The sequence below is a fragment of the Sturnira hondurensis genome, unplaced genomic scaffold (genome assembly GCF_014824575.4).
Source record: "Sturnira hondurensis isolate 20B ecotype Veracruz unplaced genomic scaffold, ASM1482457v3 Scaffold0018728, whole genome shotgun sequence".
Lineage (NCBI taxonomy): Eukaryota > Metazoa > Chordata > Mammalia > Chiroptera > Phyllostomidae > Sturnira > Sturnira hondurensis.
The window spans coordinates 3,094,395-3,114,193 of record NW_028091359.1 but is presented as its reverse complement, the minus strand read 5'-3'; the positions used below and the strand labels follow the sequence as shown (position 1 = coordinate 3,114,193).

Here is a 19,799-nt window from a genome sequence, read left to right as displayed (position 1 = left end):
GTTTTGGGTTTCTTTGGATAAATTCCCCAGAAGTGGAATTGCTAGGTCATAAGGGAGTTCCATTTTTAATTTTTTGAGATAATTGCATACTGCTTTCCATAGTGGCTATACCAGTCTGCATTCCTGCCATCTTTTGCCTTTAAAAAATCATGTGGGATTACCATGATAAGCTTCCTAGGGTCAAAAGCAAGGCAGGGGAATTACAGTTTTCTAAATGTCATATATTGTTTTTCTTATTTATTGATTGAGGCACTGATTATTCTCTCACTGTTTTACTTGACAGTTTAAAAGACTAAAAGGTTTTCAAGCTATGTTAGTTATGTACCCTCATAAGAGGACGTTTTATGCATATGGGATTTTTATTTTTAGGGGCAACTTGATATTCTCATAGTTTAAGAGAAAAGGAGCATTCTTTCTCACTATCATAAGTTGAACTTTTGAAAGTTTCAGTAATCTGAATCTAAAGTCACCTTTCTTTGTTGCCTGTGTACTTCATGTATCTGGCTGGAAGAAATGTTTTTTTTCTTGTTTTTAGACTCACTCTGATTCTTAATATTTTCTTGAGTTAAATTGAGTTATGTCATATATTTTAGTCCTAATATTCAAATAATTAAGACCACATATAATTTCTGAGAATAATATATTTAGCAAAATCAAAGCTAAGCCCTGGCTCACATGGCTCAGTGGATTGAGTGTCAGCCTGCGAACCAAAGGGTCACTGGTTTGATTCCCAGTTGGGACACATGCCTGGGTTACGGGTCAGGTCCCCAGTAAGGGTTGTGTGAGAGGCAACCACACATTGATATTTCTCTTCCTCTCTTTCTCCCTCTCTTCCCCTTTCTCTAAAAATAAATAGATAAAGTCTTTAATAAAAAAATCAAAGCTGAAGTCAAATGTAGAGAAGTGGCAAATTTTTCCCCATATAAATTATATATATATATTAAGACAATAGTATAAGCAATATATTTGAATGCAAACATTAGTTTTGGCTTTCTGCTGTCTACTTATATACATACTGCTGTGGTCTGTGTGTGTCCCCCGAAATTTTATATGTTGATGTCCTAATCCCAAAGATGATGACCCTAGGTGGTGGGGCCTTTTGGAGGTGCTTATGTCATGAGAAAAAAATCCTTATGAATAAGGTTAATATCCTACAAAAGAGGCTCCAGACAGATCCCTTGCCCCTTCCACCATGTGAGGACACAGCAAGGAGGCGCCAGCTGTGAACGAGGAAGAGGGCCCTCACCAAATGTGACCAACACTAGTGCCTTGATCTTAGACTCTCCAGCCTCCAGAACTGTAAGCAATAAATTTCTGTTGTTTATAAGCTCCCCAGTCAGGAGTATTTTGTTATAGCAGCCTGAATGGGGCTAAGAGACGTAATTTGTTAGCTGGAGATGCAGTAATTAGTCCTCCTGTAGATAAACTAAAAGAATTGCTTTTAGAAGAAATTTAATCAGATTTTTAATTAGAATTTCTAAAAATGAAATGGATGTAAACATCTTAAAAATTCTTAATAGAAAGCAGTTTTTATCCCTGAGTGTGAACATCTACACTCAGTAGTTATATTAAGGAAAACCAATAATAAAGCCTGGAACTAAAGTAAAGCAAAATCTCAACACATTAATAAAACCTTTTATATTTTCCAATCACAGTTGTAAAAGTGAGCCAGGAAATGCCCAGTTGAGTAAATGAACAATTTCACTTTTTTGCTAGGCTTCAAAGACATGGTAAGAATGATTCTTTATATACAAGGAACCAGCTTGGTATATTTTTTTCTCATTATGTATAGAGGAGAACCAAAACTTATTTAACTTGTTTAAATGGACAATAATATAATTGTCAGTGAAAAAGTTACAGTTGAAAAGAAAAGTTACAAACTGTTTGTTGAACAACACACCATACCTTCTGGTACCAGTGCTCTCAAGTGATTTAATTTTCATGAGCCAGTTTAGTAGTTTAAAACATTCTAATTATTGACATATTGAGGTGAAATACTATCACTTGGTAGAAGGAAAGTAATACTCTATGAATAAATGGAATGTCACCTCCTAATTTAATTTTTTGGAACAGATAATAGCACAGTATTAATTTTATAGTTGTTGAAATTGACTATTGCTTATTGGGTGACTTTAGAGACTATAACATTTAAATACACTTTTTTACAGATTTTTAGTATATTGCTTGGGTACTAACTCTATAATACATACAAAAATTTCCCCAGTTTTTCACTTATTGAATTCATTATTGTAATTTTTGAAGCTTTTATTTGTTATCAAATTGATTCTCATACATAATTAAATAATAATAAAATGATTATAGTGAAAAATAATAATTCCCTGCCTCACTCTTCCTCCTTTCCAGTTCCACACCTTAGAGGATCCTCAAATCTTTTATCTATTCCTCATTATTTATTTTTATTGTGGTAAAATAAGCATAACATAAAATTTATTATTTAAACCATTTTTTAATCCTTACCCAAACTTTTGTGTTTCATTGATTTTTTTTAGAGAGAGGGAGGAAGGGGGAGAGGCAGAGAGAGAGGAGAGAAATATTGATGTGGAGAAACATAAATGTGAGAGAGAAACTGACCCATCAGTGGATCAGTTACCTCCCATATGCGCCCTGACTGGTGATTGAACTTATGACCTAGGTATGTGCCCTGACCGGAAATCAAACTCAAAACCTTTTGGTGTAAGAGATGATGCTCCAAGCAATCGAACCACTTGGCCAGGGTTTGGTTATAACCCTTTAAAAAAATTATTTTAACTTTTATTTGTTGATTTTAGAGAGAAAGGGAAAAAGGGAAGAGACAGACAGACATTGATTTGTTGTTCCACTCAGTTATTTATTCATTTATCAGTGGACTCTTGTGTGTGCTATGATTGGGGATTGAACCTGCAACCTTGGTGTGTCAGGACAATGCTCTAAACAACTAAGCTACCTGGACAGGGCCTTGGTTACAATCGTTAATGTTTGTGTATAGCTAATCTTCGTAATAGTAACCAATGGATTTTTTTTTTGGCTTGACATTTCAGGTTGGCAGTTTTTTAATTTAAATAATTTGGGGTATTGTCTGGTGGAAAATAACCTTAATGCAGTGGTAGTCTCCAAACACCCTTATCAGGGTGTCCCAGAAGTAATGGGACAGAGAGAAGCTGGCAAGCCAAAAATTAAGATGCTTGAATCACATAGTTTATTGAATAAGTTTAAAACACACACTGAGCAAAGGGGAAGAGTTGAGGGAACACATTTAGGATACAGTCCAAGTGGGTATAGAAGGATCACATTACCTAAATCCTGAGTTATGGATTTTTCTCTTTGTTACATAAGATTTCCTTGTAGACAGTGTATTTACAGAGACTAGAAATGAGGTTTGCGCAAGGTGACCCAATAGATGGAAAGTGCTCAAGACTAGTGACACACACTTTTATTAGAGAAAAGTAGGGGCAAGGGCATTGGCCACACCTGTGCTTCACCAGTCAGCCTGCTGAGCAACTGTGGATTTGATTTGCCTTACTCATGCAGAGTATACATGGCCCACGATGGGTGGCTAAATTAATATTTCATGAATATTGAGTGCTTTATATGACTCAAATGTGTTTACCACCTCTTGAATTCTTGGTGGTCCTTGCATGTATAGTATATTTTGAATATTAAGTGTTTCCTTGATTCCTCCATTTCTTTCTATCTGTGTTTATAAATACATGCTATACTTATTTTATCTGTTTAATGTATCCTATAGGTTTTCAGCTTCTAGCTGTGGTGTAAACATCTTATGAGTTTTACCCATCCATTTTGCTTCTTGTCTTTTACAATAGAATTTGAATAATCTTAAATATACAAATATGCAAATTACAGATGTGAATTCTCGTATTCTCTTGCCTTCAATTTTAAGGTGCCTAATACTTATGATTACCACATTTTTAAACTTTCAAAAGAGACAGACCTTTCTATAGGAAATGGTGAATGAATGGATAGAGCTCATACCAATGCATCGGTATTTGCCTTGGTACAAAGTACTATTAGTGAGGAGTTTTTAGATATGAATTTGGCCTCACTTGCCTGGTTGAGATGTTAGCTTGAAGGTGGTATAACTAGGAAGTCAGGGTAAGATGACAGATAGTGAAGGGAAAAATATCATCAAGGAAAAGATTTTCCAGATAGCAGCTCCATGTAGAAAAGGCTATAGGTTATGTCTTTTTCTTTAAAAAAAAAAAAGACTATTTTTTAGAGCAGTTTTGGGTTCACAGTAAAATTGAGTAGTCAGTAGAGAGCTCCCATATGCCCTCTACCCCAGCACATGCATTTTTCTGGCATTATCTCCATCACTTTCCAGAGTGGTACATTTATGATATTCGATAGAATTGATATCACCAAAGTCCTTAGTTTACATTAGGGTTGCCCTCAGTGTTATACATTCTACAAGTTTTTATAAAGGTATGCTGACCGGTATCCACCATTATAGTATCACACACAGTAGTTTCGCTGCCTTAAAAAATTCTCTGTGCTCCATCTATTCATTCCTCCCTGTCACCAATCCTCAGCAACCACTGGTCTTTTTACTGTCTTCATATGGTTGGAATTATACAATATGTAGCCATTTCATATTAGCTTCTTTCACTTAGTATTATGAATTGAAAGTTCCTCCATGTCTTTTCTCAGCTTCATAGCTCTTTTCTTTTTAGTGCTGAATATTACCGTATTGTCTGGATGCACCACAGTTTCTTCATTTACCTACTGGAGGGCGTCTTTGTTGTTTCCATGTTGTGAATAAACACGCTGTGAACATCTGTGTGCAGGGCTTTCTGCTTTATTATTCCATCATCCTAGGTGATTCCATCTTCTGTTTTCTTATTTTTAGTTTTTTTAGCATTATTAGAAATACTTGATGAGTAATAATGGCTAATTATGGAATGATTTGTAAGATAATGAAATAGTTGAATGTTTTAATGAATAAGAAAAATAATGTCAGTAAGATTCCATAATTAATCTTAGAATTATAAAAGAATTCTGTTAAGCTATATGATCATTGCAAAATACAGTTGGGTTTTATCCAATTTTTACAGTAAATTTTTGCTTGTTTTTTGAGGGGGAAGTTTTCTAAGGAAAAAATGGTGAAATAATCAATCTTTACAAATAGTTAGAAATGTTTAAAATTGAAAAATGGGTTCATCAGACCCTGAGAGTATACCAAAGTTTAACAACCTTTAGTATTTCTTTGTTTTCTGGAAAATAAAGCCTGAAATCTTTTGCATTGCCTAGAAGCATTGGTTAGTTTCTAGCTTTCCTACTAGCACGCCCCTATCCAACGTATACCTTTTAAAGGCACATTGCATTGTGAGTGCCTTGAACCACCATGCACTTTCGTATCCACCTGTGTGTGGTAGGCAGAATTCTAAGATGGCCCCCCAATATTCCTGGCCTCTGGTACGCACACTCCTCCCATTTATTCAATCGATACTTTAGGTGCTGCTGTGAAGGTATTTGGGGTAAGAAATCAGGGGGTTATAAGGTAATGGAAAAATACAACAAAGATTAAATGGAAGGAAGGAAGGAAAGAAGGAATGAATAAATTAGTTGACCTTAAGATAGGAAGAGATTTCTAGTTAGTCCTGATGCAATCACAGGTGATGATTTTTGCAGAAGATGAGGTCAGAGAGACAGGATCTAGGTTTCCTAGAAGAAACCAGATGTTCATGTTGTAAACTGACTGGTAGGAGAGGTGGGGCACATGGCAAGAAATTGCAGATGGCCTGTAGGAGCCGAGAGCAGTTCTAGTCAATAGCTAGCGGAGAAAAGGGAACAATAGTCCTATAGTTAGTAGGAAATGAATTCTATCACCTACTAGACCTTGAAAGAGAACTCCAAATCCCAGGTGAGAACTGCAGCCCCAGAAGACAGCTTAACTTCAGCCCCATGAGACCCTGAGCAGAGAATCCAGTTGTACTGCACCTACTCGTGGTGTACAGAAACTTTGGTAGAATAAATGGGTTGTTTTTATGTTACAACTTTAAAGAAAACTAAGTGCTACTACAACCATCTTATGGAAAAAAACAAAAGAACTTTTGGGCCAACTCAATTATAATACAGGGGCATTGCCCTCATCATAGTTTACTTTAATTATTAGTCTTTTAATAGAGGAATAGAAAGAAAGGTTGAGTGTTTTGGCAATTTTGTGCATACAATTAATATACTCAGGTAAGGAATGAAACAGACAAATGTATGGCTAAATTTATTTCTTCTGATTTCTGCCAACATTTAGTAAGCCAACACTTCTTAATTCTAAAGTAGCAAAACTGGTCAAATATATAGATTTAACCATATGTTTTCTTCATACATTGATGAACTTAACTATGTTGATCAATCAAAAGAAATTCAGAATTTATGTTTTAAAGAATTAGGAATGTGTTCCATACATAAATAGCTATTGGATCTCTGTTGTTTTCTGTCCAAAAGATTTCAACAAAGTGGATTATCATGAAGAAATGTATGAGTTATTTTTGAATTTCTATTTTTTCAATTTTTTACATTGTAAGTATCATTGTGTATTTTTACCAGAATATATTAGTAAATGACTGTAAATAAGCATGTCAGTATCCATTCTACAGCTCTTAACTTCTTCAGAGTCCTCATTCTTTTAACAAAATTATGCAAGGGAATTTTTCTTATGAGAGAGAACTGTAGAACCTTTCATTTTTATTTAGATTGGCAACAAGTAAAAGGGATCTTACTTTCACTTCATATGGTATTCCTCCATAGCATTCTTCCTAGTGCATTACTGACTGCATCCAAATTTGTTGAAAATTTGATCCTGAAATATGGCCAAGCCTTGTAAGGTGAAGGTGTTGAGTCAGATGTCACCAAATAGCTAGAGTTAGGAAGTAGCTTCAATAGAAATTCATACTTTTGGTTTTCTTATATTTTATGGTTAAATATAGTAAGAATTAAGGGTATATTCATTTTTACTGTAATTTAAAAAGTTATATAAAAACACTACTTTATTTTCAATTATTATTATTATTTATAAGGAACTGTATTTTATTCCTAACATGTGCCATCTATAGGTACATGTAACTGAATTAAAAAAGTAAACATTTCTTAAATACTAGTACCTCATGAAATGAATAGTGAAGAATCATCTATGGATGGAAAAATGTAACAGGTTTTACGTGTAAGTAAGTTATGTGAAAAAGATTACAAAAGATGGTAGTCTGTTTAGGCAGGCCTATTAAAAGCATTAAGACTTGAGTACTGGCTATTAAAGTAAGTAAATGGCAATATTATAAAGTTAAACACATGCCAAAAAACATTTTCCAGAGGACTAGGATTGTAACAATACCATTAATGAGGGCAAAGAGGTTTTAATGCAATTTGCACTTTCTAAAGTTTCAAAAAGAGGCTTTGAGTCAGTGCGTTATTAATGCGCCGAACATCTGGAACCGTGCAGGAGCCGCAGACAGTGAGCAAGTGCAGGGCTTCCCCGCCAGGCTGCATTCTAACGCGCTGCCTCCCTAGTGAGACCCTGGGTTTAAGAAGTTTGGAAAAGTAAAATGACAATAACCAGATAAGGAAATAACATTCCAAAGTGTCTTTTAATTTGTGAGATCTGACTTTAAAAAAAATTCTCTGAGTTTACTGAATCCAAGTGAAATGATGTGAACACCAAATCGTAGATTAAATCATCTATCACTATATGAGGGCTAATCTCTCAGTGTGTGAATAATATTCTTAATGAGCTAAGTAAGCGATTTTATAACGGACAAACTTCACATTTCTCATGCACGGTAAGTCATCAAACCCAAGAGATGGCTCTGTATCACGGTACTACCCTCTAAGGTATTTGACTTTTAGGTACCTAGTTGGGATACTTAGGAGAATTAAAAACCCCCTTGAATTTTGTGTGTGCTTAGTTATTGCGTGGTTTCTCCATCAAGGGGAGTGATTAGGATGTGTAGGTATGATGTCTGAGCGCCACCTGTGGCGGTGATGGAAAGGCTGTAGACATAAACATTTTTGTTATCTCAGACTGAAAATTTGCTATAGACTGTTTTCATCAAAATAATCAGTATTTTTTGCTAAATGCAGTAGGAAGCCATTTGAGGCTTTAGGAGGGTTTTAGGAGCTTCGTTCTAGAGTAGGGATAAAGACCAAATATATATTTCTTAGTATTAATCACATCACATTCAGTCATACACTCAATGTCAGATTAACGTATCTGAGAGTGTCAAAGGCATTCAATTTGTAAACTTTTCTCCTGGTCTTGGCGGTTTTCCTCTGTTGCCTTTATGAGTGAATGGTACCACTATCTGTGTTTGGATTAATCAGATAACCAGAGAGCATGATCATTTGAATTTTGATATTGGGTTGGCCAAAAAGTCTGTTACATTTTTTCCTATAAAATAAAAGGCACATTTTTCATTTTACCAATAACTTCATTGATTTGGATATTCTGAGTATGTTGGCTGTCTTCCATGTGGTATAACACTGACTGTTCTCAATTAATGCCTCAATGTGATCACTGTCAACTTCAACTGGTCTCCCCAAACTCAGAGCATTGTCTAGGGAGAAGTCTCCAGCACGAACCTTTTCAAACCACTTTAGACACATTTGATCAGTCACAGCACCTTCTCCATACACTGCACAAATCTTTTTTTATGTTTCAGTTGCATTTTTACCTTTCTTAAAGTAATAAAGCATAATATGTAAAAAATGTATGTTTTCTTCCATCTTCAAGGTTGAAATGGCTACATAAAAATTCACCAATTTTAAGAAACCCTTCACCCTTTTTTCTTTACAGGAACAATTATAAAGGACACAGGGGCAATCACAAGGGTGGGTAGAAACAGGAATGAGGTGGGGAGGGCTGGGGTGGTGGGTAGGGAGGGATGGGGGGAAGGCAGAAAACTATACTTGAACAACAATAAAAAATGTTTAAAGAATTCACCAATTTTGATAAGTTTCTTTTTAATGCATGCTGATATGACAGGTGTCACAATACANAAGGTTGAAATGGCTACATAAAAATTCACCAATTTTAAGAAACCCTTCACCCTTTTTTCTTTACAGGAACAATTATAAAGGACACAGGGGCAATCACAAGGGTGGGTAGAAACAGGAATGAGGTGGGGAGGGCTGGGGTGGTGGGTAGGGAGGGATGGGGGAAGGCAGAAAACTGTACTTGAACAACAATAAAAAATGTTTAAAGAATTCACCAATTTTGATAAGTTTCTTTTTCATGCATGCTGATATGACAGGTGTCACAATACAGTCTAACAAAATTGTTTCAAATGAAGTAAAGACAACTAAGCACTACTAGAGCCATCTATGGAGAAAAACCAAATGAACTTTATGGCTAATCCAATATTTTATAAATTCACTTTCTCTACAACATTATTTTCAAAAAGGTGCAATCATGACTCACATATAAATATAAAGTGAACACCTGTCAAAGAGTTTATTCAATTAATTGATTAATGAGGGAATGCATAAATGTTAATTAAGGCTGATTCAGAGAGCATTTCAAGGAGCTATGTACTTACAGGCAATTAAATAAAAGAAATGGAATATAAGATTGCAGGCCTGGATACAAAACTGATTAATGTACTACAGGCTAATAAACTAACCTTTGGGGTTATCTGTTCTCCTAGATAGAAATTATTTGCATTTCTACTGGACAAAATATGTAAATTCAAATAATTTCAGTAAGTGTAGGTCTTAATAGTATATGGTGAGTTCAGTCAAGTCCATATCCCTGTATAATGCTTGTGCAGGTTTTTGCCTTCATATGAAATTGAAAGGTTGTGCTGCATATTTTTCCTTCCTTTCAAGTTTGCATAGTTCTTTTTTTATAACACTTTCTAATTCAAGCTTTATCTACTTCTGTATTACTATATTAGTAGCCTAAATGTACCCATTGTTACCCCTCTAATTCACTAGTATTAATATAAAAATAGTATTGTTTTTAGCCCTTACATTTTTAAATTATGAACTATAAAGTGTATAATGTATAAACTTAATAGGTACTTTTCAAATAATAGTAAAATGAACATCTAAGTATTGACCACTCAGCAAGAAATAGAACATTATTCCTACATTAGAAGCCTCCATGTACCTCCTCACAATTATATCCTCTCATCCTGGAAGATATTAGTGCTGCTTATTATTTTAAGAAATGGTTTATATATGTGCTTAAATAATAATTATTTTTGACCTTGGTATGAATAAAATTATTTGTATGTTATCTGTCTGTAATTTGCCTTTTTTAACTCAATACCTATAGATTTCTGTTATTCTCATTGGTACATATGTTACTAATTTATTCATTTATACTGTAGTATAATATGTATTTATTTTTGTGCATGTGTGGATGTGTTTTATTTTCAGTTTTTAAAATGGCAGTAAAATATACATAACAAGATCTGCTAACTATTTTAATTGTACAATTTAGTGTTATTAAGTATGTTTACAGTATTATACAGCCATTACTATTATCCATTTCCAAAGCATTTTCATCATCCCAATTAGAAATTCTGTATCCACTGAACAATAACCTCTCATTCTTTCTACCCTCAAGCCCTGGCAACTCTTATTCTACTTACTTTCTTTATCAATTTCTCTTTTAGGTACCTCATAAAAATAAAATCGTACACTATTTGTCCTTTTGTATCGGGTTTACTTCACTTACCATTATGTTTTCAAGATTCATCCACATTGTAGCATGGATTAGAATTTTATTCCTTTCTATGGCTGAATACTGTTTTGTTATATGTATATACTAGTTTGTTTTATCCATTTATCTGTTGATGACTGCTTGGGTTGTTTCCACCTATTGTCTATTGTGAATAATACTGCTATGAACAATGATATACAACTATCTGTTTGAGTGCCTACCTTAGTTTTTTTTGTAATATGCCTTGCTGTATCATATTATAATTTTATGTTTATAAACTTTTTGAGGAACTCCACACCATTTATCACAGTGGCTGTACCATTTTATATTCCCACCAGCAGTGTACAAGGATTGCAGTTTCTCCACATCTTTGCCAACACCTCTTTTCTGTTATTTTGATAGTAGTCATCCTAATGGGTGTGAGGTAGTTAGTACCTCATTGTAGTTTGGGTCACTGAGGTTGTGCATCTGTTTTCTACTTGGCCATTTGCATATCTTTGAAGAAGAGTAAATTCAAACCCTTTGCATATTTTTGAATTGGATTGTTTGTTTTTAAGTTGTAGCTCTTTATATATACTGGATATAACCTCTTAGCAGATGTATGAATTGTAAATATGGTCTCCCATTTTGTGGATTACCTTTTCACTTTCTTGATAGTTTTCTCTAATTTATAAAGTTTTTAAATTTTCATGATGTCCAATGTATGCTTTTTTTTTTGTTCCCATGCTTTTTGGTGTCTTATTCAGGAAATCATTGCCAAATTCAGTGTCCTGAAGATTTTGTCCTGTGGTTGTGTTCTAAAAGTTATAGTTTTAGGTCTTACATTCATAGATGTTTGGTATTTTTAAGTTAATTTGTGTCTGGTATAGGCAGGGTGTAACTTTATTTATTTATTTAGTTAGTTAGTTAGTTAGTTAGTTAATTAGTTAAATGGATATTTAGTTTCCCCAGTATCATATGTTGAAAAGACCTCCTTATCCCCATTGAATGGTCTTAGCATTCTGTTTGAAAATCAATTGATTGAATATGTGAGCGTTTATTTCTGCAGTGGCTATTCCATTGGTCTGTATTTCTATCCCTGTGCCAGTAGCATACTGTTTGATTACTGTAGCTTTGTAGTAAGTTTTGAAATTAGGAAATGTGAGTCCTTCAACTTCATTCTTTTTCTTTCAAGATCGTTTTGACTATACCTGGTCTCTTCTGATTCATATGAATTTTAAGATGGGTTTTTCTATTTTTGCAAAGAACGTTGTAAAATGTTGGGGATTTTGGTAGGAATTGCATGGACTCTTTAGATTGCTTTGAATAGTATTGTCTTATTGACCATAGTAGATCCTAATCTACAAACATGTGATATCTTTCCATTTATTTATGTTCCTTTATTTTCTTTTAGCAGTGTTTAGTAGCTTTCAGTACACAAGTTTTTTATCCCTTGGTTAAATTTATTCCTAAAAATATCATTCTTTTTATGCTTTTGTGAATGGAATTGATTTCTTAATTTTCTTTTATAGTTGTATGTTGTTAGTGTATAGAGATGAAATTGATTTTCATGTGTTATTGTATCCTGTAACTTTGCTGATTTCATTTATTAGCCCTGATGGGTGGGGTTTTTTCCTTAGTGTGAATTCTTAAGGGTTTTTCTAGATATAAGACTTTATCATTGAACAGACTTTACTTTTTTGTTTACAGTTTGAATATTTTTTATTTCTTGTTTAATTTGCTATATTTAACAGACGTGGAAAAATCAGGACTTCTTTGTCTTTTCTGTTTTAGAGGGACAGCTTTTAATTGCTCATAGTTGAATGTGGTTAGATGTGGGCTTTTTCATACGTGATCTTTAATATGTTTAGGAAGTTCTATTCCTACTGTAAGTGTTTTTGTCATAAATGGGTGTTGAATTTTTCAAATGCTATTTCTGCCTCAATTGAGAAGATCATGTGTTTTTTTTTCTGTTAATGTAGTATGTTACATTGATTAGTTATTATATGTTAAACAATGCTTGCATTCCTAGAGTAAATCCCAGTTGGTCACAATGTATTGGGCTGGCCAAAAAGTTGTTTAGTTTTTTTCCATAAAATAAAAGACACATTTTTCATTCTCACCAGTAACTTTATTGATTTGGATATTTTGAGTATGTTGGCTCTTTCTCACTATTGACTTCTAGTGGGTAGAGGCGAGGAGTTGCTGCTAAGCATCTTCCAACGCATAAGACCACTGGAATACAGTTACTTTTAATTTGAGAGCTTGTTTTTAATTACGTGTTTATGGCTATAAATATCTTTTGGTTTTGTTTGGTTTTTGTTTGCTTTTTACTAAAAATATTTTTAAATTTCCCTTGTGATTTCTAATTAGAGCCAGTTAAGCATAAGAATGTATTGTTCAATTTCTTTATATGTGTGAATTTTACTTTTCCTATTATTCATTTCTAGTTTCATTTCATTATAGTTAGAAAAACCACGCAGTCCTTCTAAAATGTATTATGACTTGTATTGTACCCTAACTAACCTATTATCTGTCCCAGAGGATATTCCGTGTGCACTTGGGAAGAATGCATATTCTACTTCTTTGGAGGTGTGTTCTATACGTGTCTGTTATGTCTTTTTAGTTTGCAGTGTTTTTCAAGTTCTCTTTTTCCTTATTGAACTCTGTCTAGTTGTTAATTTAAACTGGGGTGTTGGAGTCATTTACCATCATTGTAGAATTGCCTGTCTCTCCATTGTATGCTGTTAATTTTTGTGCCATTTCCTGTGAGTGTTTAGATTCAGGCTAGAGAGAAGCCAGTCCCTTGAGCAGCCCCCCTGAAAAGTCTGCACATTGGACATATGTTGCAGGCTTCTCTTTCTCCACTCATGTATAAGCCAGGCATTGGAAATTTTTTCCTAGTTGCACCATGCTGAGCTGGAGGGGAGGGACTAAGCTGTGCCATGAATTTTCCTACCATCTTTGATGCAGTTGGTTTCCTGCTCATCTGGGAGTCAAGGACCTCTTAACTCTTTTTCAAAAAAATTTTTTTTGTTCAAGTACAGTTGTGTCCATTTTCACCCCACCTTGACCCCTGCCCCACCCATCCCTGGCTCCCACTCTCAAATTTACCCCCTTTGGCTTTGTTCATGTGTCTTTTATACATACATGTTCCTTGATGGGCCCTTCCCTATTTTCCCCCATTATCCCTCTCCCCCTTCCCCTCTGGTTACTATTAGTTGTGCTTTATTTCAGTGTTTCCAGATATATTTTGCTTGCTTATTTTTTTGTTGTTGTTGTTTATTAGGTTCCACTTATAAGTGAGATCATATGGTATTTGTCTTTTACCACCTGGCTTATTTCACTTAGCTTAATGCCCTCCAGTTCCTTCCATGCTGTCACGAAGGGTAGGGGCTCCTTTTTTCTTTCTACTGCATAATATTCCACTATGTAAATGTATCTTTTTTTTTTCCTATTCATTTACTTGTGGGCGTTTAGGTTGCTTGTAGCACTTGGTTATTGTAAAATGTGCTGCTATGAACATTGGGATGTATAGGTTCTTTGGAATTGGTGTCTCAGGACTTTTTATAAAAATGTTTAGTTTGTTTATTGTTTTTGAACCAGTATTTCTCTCAAGGGCAAGGAGGATCCATTGATGTACCCCCTACTGAATTTTTAAAGTGGAGATGTGAGTGGGTTCATATTTTGAAAATATTGCTTCAGCTGAAATGACCTAAGAGTGATCGATAAGACCCAAGAAATCCATTTAGGAGGTGATTAGAGTAGATCTTCAAGAGATTATGAGAGCTAGGTCTGGGTGGTATCTTTGGATACAGGGAGATATTTAGAGGGAGACAAAAGTAACAAGGTTAATAGATTGAAGATGAGAAATGCCGGGGGCTTTTTTTTTTTCCCCGCTAGCTTTATATTATTGACTTTTTAATTTATTTTTAATTAATTAATTAATTAATTAATTAATTTTGTATTTTATTGATTATACCATTACAGTTGTTCTATTCCCCCCCTTCATTCCCCTCCACCTGCACACTCCCTCCCCCACCATTCTCCCCCCTTAGTTTATAACCACGTGTCTCAAGTTCTTTAGATTCTATATTTCCCCTACTATTCTTGCCCTCCCCCTATCTATTTTCTACCTACTGTCTATGCTATTTTCTGTACCTTCTCCCCCCTTCTCCTCCCTCTCCCCTGTTGCTAACCCTTTATGTGTTCTTCATTTCTATGGTTCCACTCCTGATCTACCTGTCCTCTTGGTTTGCTTTTGTTTTAGGTGTGGTTGTTGATAACTGTGAGTTTGCTGTCCTTTCACTGTTCATATTTTTCATCTTCTTTTTCTTAGATAAGTCCCTTTAGCATTTCATATAATAAGGGCTTGGTGATGATGAACTCCTTGAACTCGACCTTATCTGAGAAGCACTTTATCTGTCCTTCCATTCTAAATGAAAACTTTGCTGGATAAAGCAATCTTGGCTGTAGGTCTTTGTATTTCATGACTTGGAATACTTCTTTCCAGCCCCTTCTTGCCTGTAAGGTCCCTTTTGAGAAATCAGCTGACAGTCTGATGGGTACTCCTTTGTAGGTGACTGTCCCCATGTCTCTTGCTGCTTCTAGGATTCTCTCCTTCATTTTAGTCTTGGCGAATGTAATTATGATGTGCCTTGGTGTGTTCCTTCTTGGGTCCAACTTCTTTGGGACTCTCTGAGCTTCCTGGATTTCCTGGAAGTCTATTTTCTTTGCCAGACTGGGGAAGTTCTCCTTTATTATTTGTTCAGATAAGTTTTCCACTTGTGGCTGTTTCTTTCCCCCTTCTGGTACCCCTATAATTTGGATGTTGGAAAGTTTAAAGATGTCCTGGAGGTTCCTAAGCCTCTCCTCACTTTTTTGAATTCTTGTTTCTTCATTCTTTTCTGGTTGGATGTTTCATTCTTCCTTTTGGTCCATTCCATCGATTTGAGTCCCAGTTTCCTTTCCATCACTATTGGTTTCCTGCATATTTCCCTTCATTTCAATTAGTTTAGCCTTCATATGTTCCTCTAATTCGTGACTATAATCAACCAGTTCTGTGAGCGTCCTGATCACCAGTGTCTTGAATTGGGCATCTGAGAGGTTCGCTATTTCCTGGTCACTTAGAGTTATTGGCTCTGGGGCTTTGAGTTCTTCTTGAGCCATATTTTGGGCTGTTTGTGCCGTTATGTATGAGGAGTGGAGCCCTAGGTGTTCACCAGGGTGGGGCAACTCAGTTGCTGGGTTGTGACACTGTATGTGGGAGCGGGGTCAAAGAGGAGCAATGGCGTCCCCTCTGCCGCCTCCCGCCACTGCTGCTGCAGGTGTGGCAGCTGCCACCGTCACCGGGGCCCACTCGTTTCATCCCACTGCACTCGAGTGTGCCACCGCTGTCAGCCCTCTGCCACCGGGTTCGCCCCCTGGGGCCTGCACGGTCCGGCTCACTGTGTGCGAATGTACGACCATGGTTAGTCTGCCCCACACCCTGACTGGGTCCAGGCTACTTGTGCGCCTAGGTCGGGGGATCTTTCCTGCCGGACCCTGCTCTGCTGCTGGTTCCGCCCCTCTTACCGTCCCGGTTGAACTATTTGTTGTTGTCGGACTTCCGTATAATTCAATTTTCTGTTCTTTGGCTGTGTCTTTGTTCTCCAAACCTTTTTTGTATTCAGACTTGGTTGTGAGAGAAAGCACAGTGTTTCTACCTATGCCTCCATCTTGGCGGAAGTCACTATATTACTGACTTTTTTAAAAAAGATTTCATCTATTTATTTTTAGAGAGAAGGGAAGGGAGAGAGAAAGAGAGGGGGGGAGGGATATTTTTCACTTAGAAACATCCATGTGGGAGAGAAACATCGATCAGCTGCCTCTCGTATATAGCACAACCCAGGCTTGAACCCTGGCCAGGACTCCAACCAGCAGCCTTTCCCTTTGCAGGACAACACTCATCCGGCTGAGCCACACTGGTCAGGGCTTGACTCTTAATCAGAGTTGCATTGCTCTTAGACTATGTGGTTAATCTGATAAAGATTCTTTGACATTTCTTGAAGATCCTTTTGTAATCTAACACATGGTTATTTTTGTAGGTGTTCTATTTGTCTATATATTTTCTACTTGCTGGCTATCTGAGTCTCTGTTCACATATTTATTTGTTTTGTTTTAATATGACAAATTTTCAAACAGCTTAGCTGCCTATGGATTAGGTAAAATGGTCTTAAAGAATTTTCATGTAAAGAATCTTTAGTTAATATTAAAGAAATTCACCTTAGGTTTTAAAAAGATAACTTAGAATTTGTCAACTTTGACAGAAGTCATTTTTTTCCTGCTTTTGAAATTCCCAATGTAGCAACAACAAAAGTAGTCATGTCAGCAGCGGCAGCCGCAGTGTTAGTGGTGAGAGTAAAGGCAGCGGTAGCCGCAGTGTTAGTGGTAAGAGTAAAGGCAGCGGTAGCCGCAGTGTTAGTGGTAAGAGTAAAGGCAGCGGTAGCCGCAGTGTTAGTGGTAAGAGTAAAGGCAGCAGCGGCAGCAAATAGTTAGCATTAGCGGTGTCAGGCATCGTGCAAAGCTGTCTAAATCAGTTAATTTAACCCAGGCATGACTGTATGACATGGTATTGTTTTCCTTGTTTTGTAGGGGAGGCATGTAATACACAGGAATGTTAATATGTTTGCCATGGTCGTATTGTAGCCACATTGGCTTCAAACAAATCAAGGTGGGTTTGTTCCGTTGGACACACAAAAATTCATTTTCCCTTTCGTTTTCAGTTACTAGAAAAGTTAAAAGAACGTTGGCTCTCCACCGGTTTATGGCATAACCTGGAGTTGGTGAAGACAGTCATTGCAGAACCACAGGGAGGAGAAAAAACTGATTTCGATGAATTACTGCAGGTGTACTACGATGCAATCAAGTACAAAGGAGAGAAAGGTAATTGGGAATTGTTGGATGATCAATGGAAAAATATTTTGTACTATAAAATAAGTTGGTGCTGTTAGAACCTTCTTGGTATTATCTTTGTAAATGAATTGAACTTAGAAGAATTATATTTTATACTCCTGAGTAAAAAAAAAATAAGTTAAAGAAATTCTTTATTTGGAGTTCTTATAAATGTTTTCACTTGGGGAAACGTACGGCTATTATTCTATAGTCTTCCCTATATTACCTACGATGTGTTAGGAAAGAGGGCAGAGAGAGCATGCATGAATTCAAGTATCTTATTAGCCAGTGAGCCCTGCTTATATTCTATTACATAAAGTGAACTTGAGTTTTCAAAACATAACTGAAGACTCAATATCAAAGTTAGAGAATGTCCATAAGGAGGTTGACGGAAGGACTAATAGTAATAATTTATGAACAATGCAAGATCATAAAGATCCTATAACATGATTGTCAATATCCTTGTGTAATAGAATGTTCTGTGTATACTTTATGTATTTTTCAATATAATATTGACTCAGTATGATATATTGTACAAATGAAGAATAATTTAGATAGTTCTGAGAACTTTGCATGCTGGCGGTAATGGTAATGATTGCAGTTTCAATTTTTAAAGGTAAAACAGTTGGTTCACAACTGCTCAGTTCATGTGCAAGTTGCTGCTCTTATGTGTTTGCACCGTTTAAGTTTCTGGGTGATACACAGCTTGTAAGGGGGTTTCCTGCCACATTGCACCTAAGTGCAATTTTGTTTTCCTGGTCTATTTAAAGACATTGAACTTTTTACACTCTGTCTCATAATAGTTTTAATTTTGCTTCTTTTAAGTTTGCTACTATGATTACTTAAAAATCAGAGCTTTTCAAAATGACAACAGTAAGCAATTTGGGGGAATTTTGAGCGTGCTTTGAAAAATGTCTACATTCTGTTGCTTAAGATGGAGCCCTCCTGGTAGCAGTTTGCCGTGGTAAAGTGAGCGAAGGTCTGGATTTCTCAGATGACAATGCCCGCGCTGTCATAACCATAGGAATTCCTTTCCCAAATGTGAAAGATCTTCAGGTAGGCCTTCAAAGCCTTAAGAAATTTTATTTATCATAGAAGTTGTTCATTTTGTGTAAAGTTAATTATATCTTTTTCTTGTATCTTCAGGCATCTTACTGTAATTCTGTGTTGACTCAATGAGTGAGAAAGGTTTAATATTTTTAACTTACACTGTCTTTTGTTCAGCAAGAGCTATTTTCAAAGTGTGGCTCCAGGTCAGGAACATCAGTATCGCCTAGGAACTTGATAGAATACATATTCGCAGACTCCATCCAGACCTACTGAATCAGAAATTATGGAGGTAGAGCCCAGCAGTGTGTTCTGTGAAGCTCTTAGCCACAGACTCACATGGGTGCCCCAGAGTGGTGGGGCCCTTTTCCTATCCAGCTGCCTTCTCTCCAGTTAGCTTCTCCAAATTCTTCTCTTTCACTCAGCTCTGCAGGACCAGGCAGGACCACCATATGCTGCTTACTCCTCAGTGTGCAGGTGCTTTCGTCAGGACATTGCACTCAGGAAGAGAGCTGAGAATCAAGGAGTCCACCTAATGGATTTCCCTTATCTCTGAGATTAGTCCCATGCTGCCTGGTGCCTGCCCCCTGAAAGCGGTTGCTTTATCTATTGTGTCTAGTTTTACAGTTAATTACAGTGGGAGAGATAATCCCAAACCATTTATTCTGGTCTTGGCCAGAAAAAGGAGTTTTGCTTCATTATCACTGATTGTTTGCTAAACACTATATTTGAAAAATTATTTGTAGCAATAATTTGAAGCCAAAGATGATGTTATCTCCCACTGGGGAGGATTTTCGTTTACTTTCTATAGGCAGTAATCTTTATTGTTAATATTTTACTAGACACTTTGAATTATATAATATTAACAATAATAATCAGTGTTTCTCTGGTTAGTTCCTACTCTTTCCTAACCTCTGGACCTCCTCGAAATTTCCAAAAGTCTTCAAGGGGCGTATACTCCTTTCAGCTTACAGTCACTTGTGGCTTCCAGCACGTTCTCCAGCTATCAGTGCTACCACTGAGAAGGCTGGTGGCCATGCCCGGGGTTCCAGTTCTAAAATGGCCAGTGCCGCCTCTGACTATTGCTGCTGATGGAACAGTTGATGCCCACTCAAGAGAGCTGTTGTGCTCACCATCAACAGCCTTAGTGCTCCAGCCCACTGAACCT

At 36.2% G+C, this 19,799-nt stretch overlaps 1 protein-coding gene across 1 annotated transcript in view; it reads left to right on the top strand.

The window, feature by feature from the left end:
* The window catches only part of BRIP1 (BRCA1 interacting DNA helicase 1), a 125,216-nt gene that overhangs the window by 61,061 nt on the left and 44,356 nt on the right, over positions 1-19,799 (top strand). The window contains exons 15-16 of the mRNA XM_037070168.1: positions 17,416-17,575; positions 18,519-18,640. Of these exons, the coding sequence (XP_036926063.1) occupies positions 17,416-17,575; positions 18,519-18,640 (282 nt within the window). The remainder of the gene's footprint in view (positions 1-17,415; positions 17,576-18,518; positions 18,641-19,799) is intronic.